At 50.6% G+C, this 21990-nt stretch overlaps 1 protein-coding gene across 1 annotated transcript; it reads right to left on the bottom strand.

The window, feature by feature from the left end:
* Window positions 1-15846: 15846 nt before the first annotated feature.
* SHOX2 (SHOX homeobox 2) lies at window positions 15847-20824 on the bottom strand (the record flags this gene model as incomplete). The annotated part of the gene is made up of 5 exons (XM_082319159.1): window positions 15847-16098; window positions 16213-16301; window positions 16383-16440; window positions 18969-19177; window positions 20557-20824. The coding sequence occupies 5 exons, from the start codon at window positions 20822-20824 to the stop codon at window positions 15847-15849; spliced, it is 876 nt and encodes a 291-aa protein (XP_082175285.1).
* Between the last annotated feature and the right edge of the window lie 1166 nt (window positions 20825-21990).

Here is a 21990-nt window from a genome sequence, read left to right as displayed (position 1 = left end):
GCTACTTTGTAAAACCCTCTTTACAAGTTGGAAAAGCTTCATCTAGATTTTATAGCCTAGATTTTTTTTCCTCACCATGTTATGTTTTCATGTGTTAGGGTATTGTTTGTTAAATTTGTTTCTTTTGATTAAATATCAAAAGTTATTCCTCCAGTAGGAATGTTACATATGTACATGTCTGGCATCTGGAACCGCTTTAGGGACTCATTCAGTTTGCAAAGAGAAAATTATATTTATAACTGTTTTAAATCAGGGGAAAAAAAAGTGTCTGGTTGTATCTAGAATAATTAGAAATGACTAGTTTATATTAAAGAATTAGAAACAAAAAAAAAAAGTTAAATAAACAGGTTCTGAGGACTATTTTTTAACACATGTTGCCTGTGTGAGAGTCACCTTTTTCAATTTCCACCACTTGTTTTTCCCGTATCACCTTCATTACAAATAAGGTAAAGAAAAAAAAGAGGGTGACAAATGTTGGCAGTTAATACAGCCTGCGTCAAGGGTCATGTGTGCTTTTAATGTTTTCCTGGTTTTAATGTATAATTGATCATTGTTCCTTTCCTTACTTGTACCACTCTTTGCTTAAGTAACAAACATAACTGTACTGGTTTGGTGCCGTGATTATTAGGTGCAGGTACCAACCTCGTATGAACCTGCACTCCTGCACCAGCACCCCAAAACGGCTCCCACGCCTGAAATCACCCTGAGAGAGCGGGTGAGGGCAGGGGGTGTATTACAAGCCCAAGGAAATCAAGGAGTGTGTGCGGTTAGTGAACAAGGAAGACTGGATGGCACAATTCCTGGGCACTTTTTGGAGCTCACCTCTGGACATGAGCTGGCCACGGCAGGAGGCTCCTCCTCGGGCAGTGCTTAGATGCTTTTATGTTATGTTATTCACTGCTAGGAAAGTTAAACTAGTGTCAACGGAGTTGCATCTATAACTGGTTAGCTTGGTCTGAGTCCAGCTTGCTAAGCTGCCCATTACAAACCCAACCGAAACGTGGTATAAATAGCACTATCTCAGTGGGAAAAATTGGCAATAGTTAGAAAACGGGTCCCAGTCAGACAGATATAAGAAAAAAGTATCATCAGAAAGTTAACTGTCTGCCAAAGAATATAAATAAAGGAATGTTTCCAAACTTAGTCATTTCTTGCTTTTCATTTGTTCCCTCATTTCCCCCTTGCCTCTGTCTTTTTCCCATCCACAAGTCCATCCATAAATGCCCGTCCCTCCCACCACCTTCTCCTCATGCTATTATATTTGGCATATCTGCTTCTCATCACCGAGCTTAGCCGCGGAGGCTAGCTGAACTCCTAATTACAGACTTGTAGACCATCTCGTAGTAGAAATATCTTCAAGAAGACAATTTAGGAAGAAGCTTTCCATGATGTTATCACTGCAGGCTTTCCTTCTTGCCTTATCAGACCCTGACAATACCTGCCAGGGAAGCCAGCTCCGCTCCACCCCGCACCAGAGCTATCTCCACCCCGTCTGTTTGTATGGCTTCAACCCCCCATCCATGCCAGGACATTCCCTTCCACTTTGTCACATAGTAGCACAGCTCATGGTTTTCCTTTTGTTTCTTTGTTACTTTAAATTCATCAGAATTCAGTTTTAATCTAGAAATTCACAGTCAGTTCACTATAAGAATTTGATAGTCAATACTTAGGATAATATAATTGTGCACTTAAGTCTTAAGGCATTTTTCTTTAGTTGTCTGGACAGGTATAAATCAGTCTCAAAAAAACCCCAGGCTGCCACAGCAAATATTCTTTATTACAATACAAAACTGATTTTCAACAAATAAAATATGCCGTTGTGGTCAGTACTCCCACAGATATCTGTGTCTGCTAAAGCATTTGCAGACAGCAGACACAGGAAAAGACAAACACCCGATGAAGTACATGTTTTAAAGATCAACCCAATATCACACAAAAACTGTCAATAATTTTCTCTATTTTCATTGGAGCATAAAAACAACATCAGCTAAAATCTACCATGTAACAGCCCTCCTTAAGAGGGTAGGGGCTGGGTTTTTTCCTGGCAGCCCAATTTTTTTGAGTCCAAATAATAAATCCTATAAAAAATGTGATAAAAGTGATCAGAGAAATGTAACCAGATTAGTCATCCTTTTCTCTCTGATATCGAACAAATATTTTTCATTCTAAAGATACTTTATTAAACACCATTAACTTTACATCAAATATGCCAAGTATCTGAGCAGTGGGGAGTGTCTTAAGAACATGAGATCCTTTTGATTCAGTTTAGAAACACAGCCTGCTCCTGCAGCCCTCGTACACACTAAATTCCAGCATTGCCGGGATTTGCATGCACAACCAGGTTAATTTTTATTTACACTTATGAACCTCATGGCTCGCTCCCAAGTGATGGGTCGGGAAAAACGCTGCAGAGGGTCAATGGGTGTCGATAGAGAAGGCTTCAGACACATGGAAGCTCTCTGCTCTCTTCTGTAAGAAGGGGAGGAGGTAGAGTGACGCGGGCTGAGACGCGAGCGCGCACTGGGATGCGCGCTGCACAGCCAGCTGCTCTGCATGCCCTCTCCTCGCCCGCCAGCGAGAAGCCGCTCCAGTGCTAGGCTCGAGATCACAACACATCATCTCAGTTGGAAACCCTCTTTAAATCAGTTTTAGCAGAATCTGTTTTGTTGCCCTACACTTTGAGTATAAAATAAAGACATTGAAAAATGACTAATTCAGGAATGTTTTCCCCTCTGAAAACCCAATTTCAGCCTACAAAGGCAGCGCGGGCTACGAGGCCCCGGGAGCCAAGGGCACTCTGTGATTATTTGGCTGCGGAGCTGCATGCAAACACACACTATTTAAATACCCAGGGAGGCAGTTTTCACAGCTCTCTGCTTATGGCCAGATTGAGTTTCACATGTAAACTGAAATTCAACTTCCTTCTATACAAAGAAACGTATATGGTTTTGTATACAAAGAAATTTTAAAATAACAGTTTATTTTAGGTGCCGAATTGCTTTTCTGAGAACCTAGAAGTAAGTTGCTGTTTAGATTTAAATTTTCTTTAAAATGGATCTCAAAAAAACAGTTATACTTTGAGAAATTACGTTTATGTCAACGGATCTTAGCTGCAGAAGGTACTGGCTCACGAGACTTTCCATTTAGTCACAACCCATTGAAATATTACCCATATGTTGCAAATGAGGGAAGACAGTTATAATTAAATTATGTTTTGCATCAATTGCATTTAAAGGATAGCAGTTTGCTGATAGCCAGGACGAGACTGGCTATTCACGTGTCTATTTGTACAAAATCTGGTGGAGGGAAAAAAATATTACGTAAAGCTGAATAGTCTTCTGTCCTCCTTTTCATCACTGCACATACCCTTTCCAGCAAGGTAACCCATCATCCTCATACCAGGAATTACCTTGCTCGCAGCTGGTACAAGGCCAGAGGGATATTTGGTGAGGAGGGGGATGATCCCCATGCCTTCGCCCAGTGGTGCTCCCTTCTGCCTCCTGACCACACAGGGGGCCTCCAGCTCCCCTAAAGGCGTTTTGGCTTCCCTGCCACTGGGAATTATCGAGACAGTGGCCATTAATGGATGATGGATTAACGGATATCAGAAAATTTAATTTCCTGGTTATACCCTCTGATTCTGGTCTTTCTGTAGGGACATAAATGTGCATGAGATAATGATATTTCAAGGGCCAAACTGTGGATATTCCCTTCCACTGTTTTCCTTCTGAATTCACGCAGTCGTCAGAGCAGATCTGGCCAGAGGGAAAGTACTGTTAGCCTGTGTGTCATAAACTTACTGTCCCGGCTCTTTCGAGTTGTTTAATTTAGGAAAATAAATTGATGAGTGGGTAAAGTATTCCATGAATACATCAGTGTTTATTTACAACCAATGCATCAAGTCCAGTTTCCCTGAACAGAGGAAACACTCCTCTTGTTGTCCACAGCTCCCACCCTCTCTCGGCAGTCACAATAAACAAACCGTGCTTCTCCCTGGCGGCGTATTCAGCTCCGGGTGCTTCGCCTCCTCTCCCTGCTCCTGTCTGCTTCTCTCATGTTTTCCCTGCAACGCTGTCGCACACGCAGAGACACAGCGCAGCGTCCAGATCTCTCTTCTGTGCTTGTCGTCACGCCACGAGGACGCTCTCCACCCACACACTCCTAATCTGTGACTCATCTCGGTTTCTGCCTACATTTAGGAGATGGCTTCTACTGTTTTGGCCACCTTGTTGCATAAGGAAGCTCAACTGTTTCCTATGCCCATCTGCAGGGAAGCTTGGTTATCGCATTCACCACCTTCAATATCACCGGACTTGATGCTGTTACTGCACAAAGACCACGTAGGTTCCTAGATATAAGACAGCTTCGTAGAATTAACTAATTTTGCTATTGCCTGGAAGTTGTAATTCAGGAGTCAATGGCAGTCTGCTTCAAAGAGGTGTTTTCAGTTTATTTATTTGTCTGATCTAGTCTAGTTTTATGGAGATTCAATACTTTTCACATTAGTACTTGTGACCACTTGAAAATAAGCAGTATTACAAGCTTGTTGCTTCTCTGCAGGAGCTGTAGCTGTATTTATTAATTTTATACATTTTTAATGTGAGTCTGTTCTAAAGCCTGTCCACATTTGATGCCTTCCTTGGTGTCCCAGGGCAAATTGTCGGTACTATTGAGTACAAGAGTTGCAATGGACATTTGGTCTTAAATTGTTCAATGATAAGAGCAACACTCAGACATTAGCCAAGAGCCCTAGGCTATAATTTTCTTAGATCTTTTAAGCTAAACAAGCTTGTGCCTACTCAATAGCTGCACAGAAGAAATCAAGGGAAGATGCAATTTGTGGACAATACATTTCTTCTGTGCACAAACCTGATTTTTTTTCCTTTACATTTTGCAGCACCTTTTCTGGAAAGCTTGGCTTGTGGCCTTCCTTCCAGCATCCTCCAGGAGACACAGCTGTGTGGTCTTCTCCGGTAGTAAAAACCGCAAAGCCCTGCTTCAGAGGGCTGCGTTTGCACCAAAGATCTACCACAACTCCCTTTGCAAACAGCAAGACCATAAGTACATGAACTTGGACCCCAGGAGTGGGGTGGCTGGAGCTCCCCTAGCCTCTGGCTGCCAGGGAGGTCCATTCCCACCCTGCTCTGACCTTACGGAGACATGTCATGGGACTACTATAGTCTGGCTGGACAAACTAAATTAACAAACATACCATCTTGCTGTATTTTCCCAGTGTTATGACTGTCCTGGGATGCTTGTCAGCGCGTAGGGTTTTGCCTCCTAAGGACACAGAGGGAACAGGTATTTCCCAGGTCTATGACTCTTGCCAGGGACCTCTCACATCTTCCCAGGAAAATGATGCTGCGAGCAGCAACCCCAGCAGTGGAAGAGAGCAGGAAAGCACTGGCTGCTGCAGACAGCAGCTTAAGATCTGAGACAGAAGAGTGCTCACCACGGCACTCACCCTCTGTAAAGACATGGGTTAGCTGGAAAATGTACTCAGATTCTCAGTGCATCTTATCTCCTTTCCTAACAAGGAAGAGAATGAGATCTGTGAGGGAGGGAAAGATGATGGGGGAGCGGTCATGCTCACATGCCTCGGGGAGGGATGGATGGAGAGGGGCTCACCCCTGGGCTGCTCACCTCCCCTGCAGCCCCCACCTCCCCAGCAGCAGCTGCTGGTCCCCCCCACCAGGCTGGGTCCCCCTCCTGCCTTCTCCATCAGCCTCTGTCGAGATGAAGATGCTCACGCTGCCATCTCTCCCGCACACGGGTTGTCAAGGCACCTGCTACTGCTTGAAGCGAGAGCCTGTCTCCCTCCATGAGCAGCGAGGCTGCCTTCTGCTGTCTCCTGCCACTTGCCGGGCAGTTGTGAGCGGGAGTAAGGCTCTCAGTAGAAGAGGAGAGAAAGAAGGGATACCTGTGGGTCCCAGCCCTTGGGTTTTCAAGAGAAGACCTGATGCAGCATGCAGACCCCCCTTGCAAGCCCTGCTGCAGGGCCCTGTGCCTCTCCATCGTGCAGTGCTCTCCACAGGCCACCGAAGGATGACGTGGTGCACAGAAGGGAAGGTTTCCCCTTGCAGGGCCTGACGGGAGCGTAACTCTGGGGCTACCGTGTCACTGTTGGGCACCCAAATTGTGCCACTGATCAGCATAAAACTCCTTCACATTGCCCCGCCAGAGGCAGCTGAGACAGTCCCAAGGATTTGGAGTGGATTTTACGTAGCTGATGTGATGTCAGAGGAGCTCAGTCCTTTTCATGTGGTTTTATTTTGCCTTACTAAACCCAGCTGGTGTTCTCCAGCCACCCTCAGACCAGCTCACTTGTTTCCCTATGGCATTTTAAACGGGCTCGATGCTGTGTCCAGGAGAAAGGATTGCCAGCGGGGAAAAACGAGGACAAGAAAAGACATCTTTGGAGGGCTGGGGTGAGGAGCACGGAGAAGGGCTATCAGGAAGAGGCACACGATGCCACAGGAAGGCATCATACAGACTGGTGGGCAAGAGGAAATGAGGAGCAAGAGACCAATGGTCTTTTGGAGGGAGGCTGGGATAACGTGAGACACAGCGGCAAAGAGGAGACATGGAAGTCAGCACGGAGATGGGAAAAAGCACATGCAGAACCAAACAAGACATTAGGAATGGTTGGTGAGGTACTAGATGGAGATGCTTCATCTGTGTTGTAATTCCTCTCAAGACACCCAGAGACGAGGGGTGGGGAAGATCTCCTGTAAGGTTATGTGAAGCCCATCCACTGTTATTTATATGAGCTGAGGGATTTAAAAACCGATCCCATTACTTCAAAACTCACCAAAACTTACCATAAACTTCCTGGCCACCTGCCCAGGCACAATGCTGGCCGAGGAACTTGGAGGATGGTAAATGTGGCTATAGAGTTCTGTGTGAATTTTTTCTTTTTTGCTGTTTCTTATCTTTATTAAGAACTTTGAGGAAATATGCAGTGTGTGGAGAAGAGAATTAGTAGTTTACAAAGAGAAGGCTCTTTCCCAAGTGCCAGGTATGCAATGGTGAAGTCAGTAGAAGTAGAGGATATATCCAGCACACAGGGTCCAGGCCTGCGTGTGAGAGGAGGACTGCGATACAGAAACGAGAGCACAGGAAGGCTGGTGGTGCTGCCCGCAGAGACACCCGGGGCAAGAAGCCAGTGCAGACTTGAGGTCAGCTTTCACAATTTCTTTAAGTTTTCTTTAAGTTTTTGCAAATTCAAGTCCCTATTTAAATTATGACTATCCTGATTTTACAGTTGTTAAAACATGAAAGGGTAAGCATTTTTAAACATAAATGGCATTTTTGATTACCAACGGCAGAACTAAAATCCTTCTTTCTGCTCCAGTTATTATCCTGGCATGCCTGAGCCCCTAATATTAATCTCTGTATCTGCAAGCTATTGCTTCAAGTTTTCTGAAATTAGACAAGACCGAATTTACTGTTTCCTTATTGACAACAGCCTAAGTACACGGAACCGCCACGTGTTTTCCTGCAGTAATGAACCAGGAGCGTATGAGCACACAGGAAACAGTTAAAAACAAACGCAGTTCCTGGCTAACGTTAATTTTTATTTTCCCGAAAACTAAGTGGGACACTTACAAAACTTAGGCAAAAGCTTGAAAAAATTTTAAATGTATTCACACTTTAAAGAGCCATAAAGATAAATTACTTATAGGAGTACATCATACATAACTTAGCCTGACCTTGGACATATCTTGGCTAAAAACAATTGTTTTGAAGTATATATGTTCCATTTATAACAGAAGGCTTAATTCATCTTTCTCCAGGAACAGAACAGCGAGCTGACACTCTGTAAATCCTGCCTTTCCATTGTTTCACTGAGAAGTCTCAGTGCAGATGTTATGAAAGAAAGCTCGGAGGGAAAATTCACAGGCATTTCCCCGTCCCATGAAAATAAGTTCTTGATTACAAGCAAAACGAGTCCATTAGAAATTAATCTAAACTGCTTACAACTGAACATAAAATAATTTATGAATTGCAAATGTTTATCTTTCCTTTAGAAATATTGCTACGGTTAAATTACTTTTGAAATTCACACAAAATCCTTTACCTAGGTAGGAAAATATTGTAAACTATTTCTGTTATTAAACTGATTACATATGTAAAAATTTTCATCTGCTTCGTATTATAAAGCTGTTTGTCAGCTGCATGAAACAAGGACAAAACTCACTAGGGTCACATCTTTTCCTGATGCAATGAGTGTAAGCCAGAGCTACCGCTGTTTACACCAGGTAAGAATCTGGCCCTTAAAGCCAACAGATCCTATCGGGGAATCCTCTCCTGCAGCCTTGCAGTTGCAGCTGTATAAGAATAACGAAAATCCCACCTGCGGGTACTGGACAAGGAGAAAAATGATCTAAAAACCGACCAGATACCATATGGATTAGTTAGCATCCCTTTTCATAGTAAGGACGAACATTGTAGCAATGGTATTTCTTTAAATTAATAGCTGTCCAAGTAATTACGATAACCTAAACCAGATATTTAAAATGTATCAAACCCAGTCAATTCATTAGCCTGTTGTTTTCTTTTTTTTATAGGTTCTGTGCTGTGGTCTTCACTCAAGCAGAATTTCTGCTGCAGTCAACAAAGTCAATGGAAATACATATGAACGTTCTGCCCAGGGACGGCAGGGGCAGTTACATGTGGTTTCCATTGTCCTGCATTTAACCTCTTGAAGATATTTTGGGGAAATACTTTATTTACATTTTCTTTAAAAAAGAATATGTTTACCTTCTTCCTAAAGATTACCACATGTCAAAACACTTCCAAATCTAAATATTTCATAAAAGAGAACCTGCATAATAAATAATGTATACACATTAAGTAAAGGAATGGCGTAAAAGATGTTTTGAGTATTCACAGCTATTTTGTAGCGGGCTACAGGCAGTATCTTGATTTTCAGCAGATGACCAATCTTGGTAAGTGCTAGCCAGGTTTCTGCTGCTTAAATATTTACTCAAAGGACAACTAAGAGATTTGTAAGTGTGGTGTTGTTAATACAACAGTTTGCACACTGCCATCTTTGCCATGGTATGATGCACGGTCTAAGGCTTAAAGCACCCTCTACAATCCTCTGGCACGCTGAGAGGGGCCATCGCTTGGTGCCAACTCTCACCAGAAAAACTATTTTAGTCGCTACGCTAAAATGCCCTGCAAGAAAAGTTGTTGTGTCTCTTTCTGGCTGCATCCAAAATTCAGATGCTTTCTAATAACATGGCCGATTCTTATTTTTCAAACACTCTTTCTAGCGTGAGCTGTTCGAATATGGGTTAACTCCACCATCTTGTATGCGCTGCATCTGGTGTTCTCATCATCAGCGACTGGCTGGACGTGTTCTCCTCCTGTAAGCAAAAGAAAACAGTAGGTCTAATTTGTTCTTCGGGAAATAGGAAGGCGGCAGTGGCCACCTAACTTGGGAGTGACGAAATGTTTCCCCTGTTACCGAGTGTGCGGAACATGTTAACATCTTGCTGGAGCATGGGACCACGGCAGTGAAGGTGCTAGTCAAAGGCAGATGACTGGAGAATTAAAACCGTTGGGTTTTGCAGAGTGCAGGAACTGTGAAGTCAGTATGTCCCCACAGCCACCGAGTCCTGAGCAAAACTGCCAGCGGTTACCGTTTCACAGTGGTACGAGATCACTTTATGCGAACCCAGGAAGCCAGAAAGCTTGAGCGATAAGATGCAGGGGACGCTGTTGACGTGTGCATTCAAAACACTGAAGGTCAGATGGAAACAACTGCTGACCAGCTTGTCAACCAGACAGAGGCAACCGTTGACTGGCTTGTGTCTGCTTGCTGCCTTTTCCAGACGGTGCAGAATCAAGGGTGACATTTTCAAAGAGCAAAACCCCAGGGCACCAGCGCCGGCAGAGAGAGGAGGAAGGGCAGCACCTGCTGATGGAGCCTGCAGCCACCCGGCTGCACAAGCTGTTCAGGACCTGTAGATGCGCTTCCAGGATCACGGTGGGAAATCCCGCCTGAGGAGCACCGGTGTAGGTGTTAGTCTGTAACGCACGGAATGTCAGCCTGAACAGCGATGCAGCTGCGTTTTCTTAATGCATTATTAAAACTGTTATCTTTCTTCTCTGCATTAACTTGAGGAAGATGTTCATCAAAGATTACGCTACTCTGGCACTGTTTTACCAGCCACTGGTTTATACCCTCGGTGGTTTCAGGGCGGTGGTAAGGCCAAACTGCCCCTTGTTGGGAGCACTGGCCTGTGATGAGTGCGTTTTGTACCTCCCCACTTCAGAATTCTCACTCAGGATTTTTCCCTGGGTGATTTCCCTGGTGTAAAAGCATCTTGGTGTCGCATCAGTATTTAATGAACAGCATGTCTGAGTGCAAAGGCCATAAAACCTTTGTTATGAAAGAAAACATCCTCAAACGGCTTTCATAGCTGCAGTATTAAAAAGTTTAACAGAGAGAAGAGGAGGGGTAAGTAGACGGGCTGACAAAACATGATGCAAATCTCCTTTGCATATACATACATATTTTTTTCCATTATCTTAGAGAAAGAGCTGGCAACTTGGGGCCAGGGTGACAGAAAAGGGGACACCAGAGTCCAAATTACCTGCTTTCTGAGACCAGAGAAGCAGGCTGGTTATGCAGCGTTAGCCACTGGAGCAAAGCAGCAGTTTTTCCCTTTTTTATTCTTTCAGCTTACCTTCCCTCCCTAGGAAAAGTGAAGGCTCTCATACGAGTGCAAAACACTATTGCTGAAAAAGAGGCTGCCTCCTGCAGCGCACAACAAGAGCCGTACGTCGGGCGACGTTACACAGGACCGATGCAGCGGATCCCCGTGAACGCCGCGGGCAGGAGCGCCCTGGGCTCGCCGCCGTTGCCTCCCAGCAGCAGGCTGCCTGCAGACGGGTGAAACCGCGTTCGGGAGGCCTTTACGGGCACCTGCCAACTGAAAACAGCCATCGGCCTCAAACTGGGGAGGCGCCGGCTCTGCGTCGCTTCTTGCTTTTCTTTGTCAAAAGAAGGCACGCTCTTATCACGCCGCCAAGAAAGATGACGGGCGCTGAGGGCTCTGCTGGTTTTTCCATTAAAAATTTAGCTTACGCCCGGTCAGTAAAATGAGCAATGACTGGCAAAACAGTATAAATGCATCCTAAAAGCCAAAACCCTAAATACTCTGCAACCGGGTGAGCAAGATTCATGGTGTAGAAAATTCTGAGAATTTTCTTCATTCACACTAACTTAATTGCCTGCAGAACATCTGGAGAGAAGACTGGCAACTCATGTAAAGCGTGAGTAGTGACAGCTCACGTTTCTGAGAACACTTACTAGATCCTCCATCAAAACCAGGGGCAGTCGCAGCTTCAGTACAGGAAAGGTTAAAAATGAGCACAGTTTTTCCAGTTCCTTTCAGAACTTTGTTGCCCATCTCAAAAACGCAAAAGTGATACAGACCTGCTGCTTTTATTTTTTAAATATATGTAGTAGGCAACCTTTAAGGTTCACTTGCACCTGCTGGTACTTCACAGTAAGGATAAAAAGGCTCAGAAATTGTGAGAAACTGAAAATTCAAGGGAAGAAGCCACAAAATTGGACAAGTATCAACATTTACTGGGCAGGAGTTAGTACAGTGTGTACTGTTACACAAAACACATTATTTATTCCTTGAGTATTCAGCCGCGGCTCACTCCGAGGACTGCCGCACTCGTAAGGGCACGCTGCTGTTGCGCAGAACCGTCGGCTGGATGCCACAGAGGCTCAAGTGCTCTTCTGATGCTGCTTTTCTGAAAGGCAAGTTTAAGTGCAGCGGTTAAAAGCTTTGCCTGGAATAAAGCTGAGCTGCTAATGAACAATATGAGACATATCAAGTTTATACACAGTATTTAGCACGCTTTCATGCACTTTTATGCACTGGACAAAACCAGCGTTGTCTTTCTTTCGCCTTTTAAGTGTTCTTGTACGGAGAACTGAAATCTATGGTAGGAGTTATCGTGGTGGTGTTCGGAGCTTTCGGTAAGACATCTGGCTGCCATCGCACTTCGCCGCTCACCTGACATCGTGTTGCTGTAGAGAGCGAACAAAATGTGGAAACTGCTACTTCACCGAATAAGAATCTGCGTACGTTCCTGCTGTGAACAGGCAATCGGCTCTACGAGGACAGAAACAGGTGTTTACTCCTTCCTACATGATTTATTTGATCTCTTCTCTAAATCCCCTTCTCGGGCCAGTACATCTCCATGTAAATCCCGTGCCAAAATTTTATCTACAGAAAGCATGTATTGCATGTGCACTGGCTGGCTCATGGAACAACCGTAATTAAATTTCATGAAACCTATGGGGTTTTATATAGGTTCAGACACTCTAAGAAATAAAATAGAAACAGAAGAGTTCTGGCCAACTTCTGTCGGCCTATAGACTTATTAGGTATTCCAGACCAAGGAAACCAGGAATGTAAGTATTCCTGTCCAAAAATATCCCGTTAAGACTATTTTATTTTAATCACAGCTGCGCGAAAAAATACACAGTTCTCTTACACCATCCGATCGTCTTTCCCTGTTACGATGAAAGTACATTTTTCATGGTTTTTTAATACAATCCTCTTGAAGACAGACATGCCGATATTTGAGCATATTGTAAAGATTTGAAATTCACATTGTATGTATCCGTCACGGGTTACGTTACATACATCAATAACCTGCACAAGACAACTGTATTTAAACGAGTTGTATTTTAAAGCAGAGCAGGTAAGATGTGACAAGTTTATTTGGAGCAGACTGAGAATACTGGAGGCTGTCCTCGGGATGTGAACTGCGGGGCCACGATGACCAGGCTGCTTGAGCAAACACTAATTAACTTCTTTATTCGGGGATCAATCGACACCACCGTTAGTTTTATTGACTTTATAATTAGCAGTATCTTACTTTTGCTTGAATAATGCTGTTTTACCTAACATAAAATCTATCATTTCCCGCCCGTTATTAGCATATTGCTGCTGCTCCTTGCAGCCCCCTCCGGGAGGGCTCCCTTCCCGCCCCGCGGGGACGGCTGGGGCCCGCTCCCGCCGCCCGGCCGCCCCCCTCCAGCGCCCGCGGCCGCTCGGCCTCCGCCGAGCTCTTCCCGCTGCGCCGCGGAGCCCTTCCCGGCGGAGAGCGGGCACGGATCGCCGGAGGCCGCCGCTTCCCCGGCGGGGAGGCCCGGCGGGAGCGAGGGGGCGCCGGGGGCTGCGCTTCACTCGCCTCCGCGCCCCGCCGGCGGGGCCACCCGCCCTCCCCGCGGGCAGCGGGCAGCGCCGGGCTTCTTCCCGCGCTGCGCCGAGGCGGGCGCCTTCCCCTCACAGGGACCCTCATGGCGGGCGCTTTCCCCTCACAGGGACCCCCGAGGCGGGCGCCTTCCCCTCACAGGGACCCTCATGGCGGGCGCCTTCCCCTCACAGGGACCCCCGAGGCGGGCGCCTTCCCCTCACAGGGACCCTCATGGCGGGCGCTTTCCCCTCACAGGGACCCCTGTGGCAGGCGCCTTCCCCTCACAGGGACCCCCGAGGCGGGCGCCTTCCCCTCACAGGGACCCTCATGGCGGGCGCCTTCCCCTCACAGGGACCCCCGAGGCGGGCGCCTTCCCCTCACAGGGACCCTCATGGCGGGCGCTTTCCCCTCACAGGGACCCCTGTGGCAGGCGCCTTCCCCTCACAGGGACCCCCGAGGCGGGCACTTTCCCCTCACAGGGACCCCCGAGGCGGGCGCCTTCCCCTCACAGGGACCCCCGAGGCGGGCGCCTTCCCCTCACAAGAACCCTGATGGCGGGCGCGTCCCCTCACAACGGCCGCCTCGCCGCACCAGCCCGCGGGGCGGGCGGCCTCTCCTCACGGAGCCCTCGGAAGAACCGAGGCGGCCCGGCGGGCTCGGCGCGGAGGAGCGGGCCGGGCACGGCGGGGAGGGAGGCGGCTGCCGGCGGGGAGCGGGGCGCTGCGGCGGGTCCGTGCGGCCCCGGGGGCGGCGGGAGCGGAGCGCGGTGCCCGGGGCCGCCCCGCCGCGGGGTGCGGGCTCTGCCCGGGGGCGGGCGGCGGCGGGCGGCGCGAATGCTGCACGGTGCAAATCCCCCCCCGTTCCTTCCCGCGAAAATATTTCGAGCCATTACACTTTCCTCGATTTTATTACCTGAGGGAACTTGACAGAACTTGTAAAGACACAATTGCTATGTAACTTCCACCGGTCTATTTTTCTTCAACAGAAAGCCAAATCAAAACGCCGCGGCAAGTTTTGTGAGGCCGAAACTCAGGAAAACTCATATAAAGTGGTAACGAAAGATGCGCAGAGGTGAGCGGTGCTTCCTCGTCGTGCTGGGCGCTATCGGTTTGTCGCGATATCTACGGAGCAGAAAGAAACGTGCGAGCTCTACAGAAGGTGTAAACACAGAAAAGAAAGAATCTCACCGATGATTTAATATTAACAGTACCAGAGGTGACGTGAAACCGTCCACTAAAACGTTACCCTTTTCAGTCAATAGGTCGCAAAGTGTCTTAAATTCATTACTTGGCACTTATTGAAATTCGTGACGTCGAAAATGGATTAAAAAAGGTGAAGCAAACCTGAGTGAAACAAAATATATTGTACTGACAACAAATGTAATGAAATAACAGCATCTTTTTTTTCTTTTTTTTTTCTTTTTTAAATAACTTAAAATACACTAGAAAAAATATGGTCAATATAAATAATTTTGTTTTCATGGAGAACAAATAGATACAAAGCCCGTCCATACCAAAGTTCGCGTAGAAGAGCTTTCCCTCTGTCTTGGCAATAAGCATGAGGGTCTGATGGCAAACTGGGATAACAATCACCGACTGCAAGGTACCCCAGGTTAAATAGCTATACGTCTTTCAAATAATAATAATAATAATAATAATAAAAAAAAATCACAAGATTACGTGAATAGATACACCTTTATGAGATAAAATGTAAATGTTTGACAGTCAACTATCAATTCACAAGTTATAGCCAAAATAAACTTTGTTCGTGTGTATCAACATATTTTACATGTACCCAGTACCTCTTATGGGAATTTGCCGTTGTGTAAAGTGGTGGTTGGGAATTAAATACTCTCTTTTTTTTTTTTTTTAATTTTTCTTTTTTTTTTTTTTCTCCTTTTGTTTTTGCCCTCAGGACAAGAGAGACCCAGCAAAGGGAGGCACACTCCTGGTCCTTTCCGCTCCCTTTTATTTCAGAGGTGGGACAGCAAACGCCCACCAAAGATTTAAGAGTGGAAAAGGTAGTGCTTGATCTCCCTCCCTCTTTCTGCTTCCCTCCGAGATTAAAAGAGAAAGAACCCAGCCACGTTTGTTTGTTTTGTTTTGTTTTCTACTAAAGATGAGGGTGAAGTGCAAGTGAATCAAAGGACTCCATCAATGAAATACAAATACATGCAACCCGGAATGCTGCTGGAGGAAGTATCCCGGACAGTTTCCCATTAGAAATTCGCAGAGAAATCATTGTCTCTTTTCTTCCCCCCCCTCCTTTTTTTTTTTTTTTTTTTTTTTTTCCTCTCTTCGTCGTCGTCTTTCTCTCTTCTTTTTGTCGCTATTCCAGACGTGGTTGTTAAACTCAAGTATCTGATGCAACGTGAAAGGAGGCCCGCCTCTCTTATCAAATTTCTTGTATTAAAGTGAACTTCGCAGAAAAAGGTCAGTTTCAAAACCTGTGAACTTCCCAGCTGCGCGTCTAGTTCCTCTAATTCTTTAAATAAGTATATATCTCCCGTCAGTTTCTCCTCTCCCTCGTCTTTTTTTTTTCTTTTTTTGGTCTTTTTTCCCCCTTTTTATTGGAAAAGAACACCACTCGGAAGGCGAGCGGGCCCGGTCACAGCCCCAGGGCGGCGGCGTGCTTCTTGGCCTTCAGGCGGAGGTCGGCGATGCTGGAGTTCTTGCTGGTGGTCTTGGCGGCGGCGGCGGCGGCCACCACGGAGGCGGCGGAGGCGGACTCGGCCAGGGTGGCCAGCGGTAGCCCGAAGGGGGGAGCGGGGAACATCATGTAGGGTGCGTGGGCCAGGTGCGGGTGGAGGTGGTGGTGGGCGTGGGCCACGGCGCTGTCCAGCTGCAGCTGCGCCTGAACCTGCCGGCACACAAGGGCGGCGCGTGGCGGCGGCCCACCCGCGCGCCGCGGTCACGCGTGTCGTGACCCACCCCCCCCACCACCACCTCCCCACCCCACCCGTGTCCCACTTGCCTGCTGGAAGGGCATCCGCAGGGCACCCACGTTCACGTAGGGGGCCACCCGGCAGGCTTCGAACTGGCTGGCGGCGCCGATCAGCACCCCTGCGGGAGAGGGCGGTCAGCCTCGGCGGGGGCCGTGTCCCCGCCGCCACCCCGCGCCCCACGCGCGACCGGCCCCGCTACCTTTGTGCAGTTGGTTTTCTTGCTTTCGGCATTTGGCTCTTCGGTTCTGGAACCAGACCTGCGGGGAGAGGCGGGGTGGGGACCACACGGACACGGGCGTCACGGACGCGCTGCCACCGAGACGCGAAGCGCAAAAAAAAAAAAAAAAAAAAAAAAAACACCAATAAAACCCCACCGAGAATTAAAAAAAAAAAAAAACCAAAACCGGCAGACAAAGAAACCCGGCTGCGGGACGGGCTGGGCTCCCTCCTCCCGGGCAGCCCCCGCTCATAAGCTCCGAAACGCAAAAGGCAAGGGGGAAAGGAAGAAGAGAAAAAAAAAAAAAAAAAAAAAAAAAGTCAAAATATACAGAAAATCGACATTCGCAGAGTGCTCGTTCCAGGGAAATTATTTGCTGAGCCCCGGTTTCGTCTTTCCACATCAGAGTCCCAAAAGACCTAAATCGCCCCCTGATATCTAATACCAACCGGCGGTAATGGGTCTGGATGTTCGCAGCGTCAGGCCAGAGAAGACCGTGCTCATTAATAAATAAATTAATTAGCTTTATCTTCAAGAAAAACTAAACACCAAAGAGTTTAATGACTCACTTTTTTTTTTTTTTTTTGGGGGGGGGGGGGGTAAATTACTGCCATAAAAGCTTCGCTACAAAGAAGTTTAGAATTTCTCTGTTCCGCTGTGCAGTGGCACAGAAGCGGAATAATTGTCTCATTATCATGATAATCTAATTTGCTTCCACAGAAAAGACTGCGCGTTAGAGGAGAACATACTTTTAATATTGCGAATGGAACTGTGGAAATAAATTTCCAGAATAAAGTTCTGCTGGCTCAGAGAGGAGAGGGGAGGGAGGGAAGGAGGGAGAGCGCGTCTTAAAACATTCCTGTTTAAAGACAGACCTCTGCACCGCATCTCAGAAGCCACATCCACCAAGCAATCCTTTCCCCACGGCCAAAAAAGAACAACAACAACAAAATTTTTTTCTTTTTTGAGGCCTTACTTGAAGAGACAAATATAAATGTGAATTTCCCCCGCCCTGTCATTTACTTCAGCCCAGCAAAATCTGCCCGACAGCCACCGTCGCCCTCAGCCTCCTGCGGAAAAACGCACGTTCCGTAACGTACAAATCAGTGCAGATGCGAGGCAAAAAAAAAAAAAAAACACAAAAAAAAATATTATTGCAAAGCGTTTTCCGGAACGATTTAAAGGGAATGGGTTTAATCTATGTAAATCCGCAGAAGTGGTTGTGCGCCCCGCGATGCGGCGTGCGGGGGGCGCGGAGCCCGCCGCGCTCTTTGTGGAGCGAGCGGCCGGCAGAAGGAAGCGCCTCCTCCCTCCTGCGTTTTCCAGAGCCGAGTTGAAGCCCTGCAACTTTGTTTTCTTTGGTTTTCTTAAGATTTGCTGGGCGTAAATAGGGCGGCCGCCTCGGCGGAAAAAGGGGCGAGCGGGAAAACGAAGGGTGTTTTTTGCTCTATTTTTTTTTTTTCTGTGATGAGAAAAGCTGCTTATTATTACTTTTTCGGCTCGACGTGACCGCTCTGTTTCTGTCCTAGCCCTAGCACAAGACGCAGGGAAACCCCACAAGGATTGCGCGCATAGTTGGGTGCAGATGGTGGCCTAGGAGCACAAAGATTGAGGGGGAGTATCTGTTACAGCAATACTTTCTAACAGCTGCAGATGTGAGGGGCCTAAAACTACTCCATGTGTTCAAACACATAACGACCATCGTTTTCTCTTCTTTTATTATTGGCATGGAAACACACCGGAGCAGCTACATTTGCTCTCGTCCGAGGAGTCACCTTCCTCCCCCGCCGGGCAGCCCGCACCCTTCCTCGCTCCTCAGCGCATCCCGACAAAACTCGCAGAAACCAGCCCAGGAACCGATTTGGGGGGTGAAAAAAAAAAAAAAAAAAAAAAAAAAAAAAACACCAAACCCAAACCCCAACTTCGGGAGGGCAGCCCGAGGTTAAACGCGCAGGTTAAATCAAAGGAAGCTGTGGCTTCTCGCTACGGGAGAACGCTTAAAATAGCCTGGGTTTAGTCCAGACTTTTGTATTTCATAAACCCGAACAAAGCCGGTCTGTGCACTTCGCTCGCTTTTCGTGCCGCTTCCCTCAAGATTTAAGAACTACGACGAGAAACGGACTGTAAATTTTTTTGCACTTAGCAGTTCCTAATTTAGTTTATGGTCGCTACATCTATAAAGTTAATTGGTACGGCCGCCCGGTGAGCCCTGAGCCAGCAGCCGCCCCGAGAGGCACCGCAGCCCACGCCAACAAAATCCCCCTTGTAGCTTTTGCCGAGGCAGGGGTGAAACAAACGCAGAGGTGAAATAAAACGCGACAGAGCGAGGGGCAGGGGATGTGCAAGGAGTCCAAACCACAGGAAAGCCCGGGGAGGTGATGTTACAGATTTGCTGGGTGCAGCTCGGGGCGGGGAGCCCCCCTGCTCCCCCTGACAGCCTGTGTCAGGAGCGGCGGGGACGGGGCACGGCCGGCTGGTACCGAGCCGGGCCCTTCCACCGTGCACACACACGGGCGCCCACGCACACGGGCACCCACGCATCCCCGCAGCCGGCCACAGCTTGGCTACCTGCACCCTGGCCTCGGACAGCCCCAGCCTCTGGCTCAGCTCCTCCCGCATGAAGGCGTCCGGGTAGTGGGTCTCGTCGAAAAGCCTTTCCAGCTCGTTCAGCTGCTCCAGGGTGAAATTCGTCCGGCTCCTCCTTTGCTTGATTTTCGTCTGCCCTTCGTCTTCCATTGCTTTCGCATCCTCCTTGCGGTCCTTCAGCTCTGGGGAGACTGGGCACGACACAGGCAGTCAGACAGGCGGGGCGGCCGGGCCGGGGGGACCGCGGGGCCGGGGGGGGCTGCCCGGGCCGCCGGCGCCGGGGGGGGAAGGCAGCGAGGACGCCGGAGCTCAGCCCCCGGCCCGCCGCTCCCCTCCGCGACGCGGGCGCCCGGCAGCCGGGGGGAAGCGGGCGGGACCCCCCCGGGGCCGGGGCAGCCGGGAGCGGGGCCTGGGCGCCCGGGCCGCGCTAGGCCCGCCTCGGCCGCTGCCTTTCCGGGCCCCGCCGCTCGGCTCCGGTAACCGCCGCCGGCGGGGAGCGGGGCCCGCGCCCCGGCCGCCGCCCGGAGGGCCCGCACCGAGCCGGCCGGCGGGAGGTCTCCAGCCCCGCCGCCCCCCCGGGGGAAGCGCAGCAACAGGTCCCCGGCGCGCTCCGCCGGCCAGCGCGGCCCCTCCGCGCCCCGCGCCCCAGCCCGCCGGCTCCCGCGGATTTTGGTTTCGTTGGTGAATTTTCCGCCAGGGACGCGCCCCAGGCCGGACCGGGGGGGACCCTCCGCGGCCCCCCGCGGGACCTGCGCGCCGCGGGGCCGCCCGCCCGGCCCTGCCCCGGCCGCCGGCTCCCCCCGCGCCCCGCTCGTTCGCGCGAATTGGTTCGTTCGCCCTTTGCAGGGATGCTCCGGCCGCGCCGCGCTCCGCCGGCAACGCTCGTCCGAACAAAAGGGCGGCGGCGAACCGCGGGTCCCCGCGCAGCGGCGGGGACCGGCCCTGCCCCGCCGGCGGCCGCGGAGACCGCGCTGCTGCTCCGCCGGCGCGGCCCGGCTGCTTCCCCGCAGCTGCCGAGCGCGGCGGGCGGCCCCGGTGCGGGCACGGCGGCCATCGCCCCGGCGCGGAAAATACGCGGAGTTTCTGAAGAAAGGCGCCCGGCAGGGCCGGGGCGCGGAACCGCGCGGCGCGGAGCCGGGGATGAGCGGCGGCCGCGGGGCCCGACCCCACGCGCGTCCGCGCCGCGCAACCCGCGCCGCCGAGACCCGCGGGAGAACGAAGCGGCCCGCCTGTCCGGGCTTTCGTTGGCAGCGCGGCTTCCCGTGGGATGCTAAACGGGAACGGATCGCGTTGTAAGCAAGTTAAACGCCTGTTTAAATATTTTAATACAAACTTCGAGGCTGGCCGCATATTTCCCGTAATTGGGAAAACGTGGAAAGCCGCCCGCGATCGCAGCCTCCCCGCGACCGCGGCCGCCGCCGAGCCCCTTCCACCCGCGGCCGCCGTCCGCCGCGCCCGGTGCGCGGCCATCGCCCGCTGCCGCCTCCGCTCCGCGCGTACCGACCCCGACGGGGGGAAGGAGGGGAAGGGGAAGGAAAGAAGGGGGAGCCCCCCCCGGTGCCGCCGTTACCGTCGCTGAGCTTGGGGGTGGCCGCCTCGGCGGCTCTCTCGGCGGCGGCGGCGTCGGGCTCCCGCGGCGGGGACCGCCCGCCGCCCGCCCGCGCCGCGGGGCTGCCCGCCTCGTCGCGGCCCGGTTCCGCCGCGGTTCCTCCGGTCTCCCGCGGTCCGCCGCCGCGCAGGGGCCCGCTCTCCAGCACCTCACGGTAGGTGATGAGCTCCTTCTTCTCCTTCGCTTTGGGATCAAACGACTTGGAGACAAACGCCGTCAGCTCCTCCATGGCCGCGGCTCAGGGGCGCGCTGCCCCGGCTCCCCGGGCGGGCATCCACGGGGCGGGGTGGCGGCGGCGGCGGCGCCCCGGGCCGTACCGAGCAGAGCCGTGCCGAGCCGTTCCGAGCCGTGCCGCCCGACGTGCAGGGCTCTCGGGGTCTGATAGCGACGCCGCGATTGAAGTGGCACTATTTATACTTTGCAAAGCCTGCCCCTTGTTCCCGGCGAATTACCTCCCCTCGGAGCTCTGAATGGACCCCTTCTCCGCCGCCCGGCCGCGCCGCCCGCCGCGGGGCACTGCGGCCAGGGCACCGCCGGCCCTCCCCGCCGCCCGCCGCGCCTTGCGCCCTAATTAATTTAATTAAGCGCGGGCCCGTGAGCCAGGTCCCGGGCGAGCGCGGCGCGGGAGAGGGGCCGGAGCTGCGGGGGAGTGGCCAAGGCGGGAGGCGGGGGGGGGGGGTGCGCAGGCTCCGCACCCGCGTACCGCCCCGCGGGGGGTCGGGGTCGGGGGGGCGGCCCCGGCGGTACCCCCCGCACCCCGCGCCGGGGCCGCCCCCCCGACCGCGACCCCCGCGGGACAGAGGCGAGGGGCTCTTCCCCGCCGGGAGCCCGCCCGGGACGCGGCGCCGCGCAGCTCCGTGGAAGCGGCCCCGGGCGAGCGGCGGGGGAGCCGGAAAAGTTCCTCCGTGGACGCCCAAATCCACCAAATAAATTACCGGCTAATTGACAGTGACAAATACAGCCGTATCGTTAGCGTTTCCTCATACGGCGAATTGAGGCATCAGATTAGAGAGAATTACGCTATTTATTGCTAATATTGTTTTTCCTTTGTTGTTTAAATCCCATTAAGAGAGTACTTTTGTTGACAGAAGTCGTCTCTTTTACACCTTTGCTAGAATTCTAATAAATTATTCAAAATTGTTTAACTCTTGCTTATGTATTGATTTTTCATTTGACCTTTAGAAAGATGACTTTACATAAAAGAGCGTTTATTTACTCGAGCAGGTACGGTATCGAGGATGGAATTAGCATTTCTTTAGATCCAATTACACACGCCTCAGCCGCGATCGGCAACGATTTACTGTGACTCCGTTTCAGGCAGCGGTGCGGGTCGAGCCGCCGGGGAACCCATCCCGCCTGTCCCTGCTCCGCCCCGGGTGGCATTTTCGGTACCGG

Source organism: Platalea leucorodia (assembly GCF_965183815.1).
Source record: "Platalea leucorodia genome assembly, chromosome: 8".
Lineage (NCBI taxonomy): Eukaryota > Metazoa > Chordata > Aves > Pelecaniformes > Threskiornithidae > Platalea > Platalea leucorodia.
The sequence above is the reverse complement of the archived record's forward strand: the minus strand, read 5'-3'. Positions and strand labels throughout refer to the sequence as shown.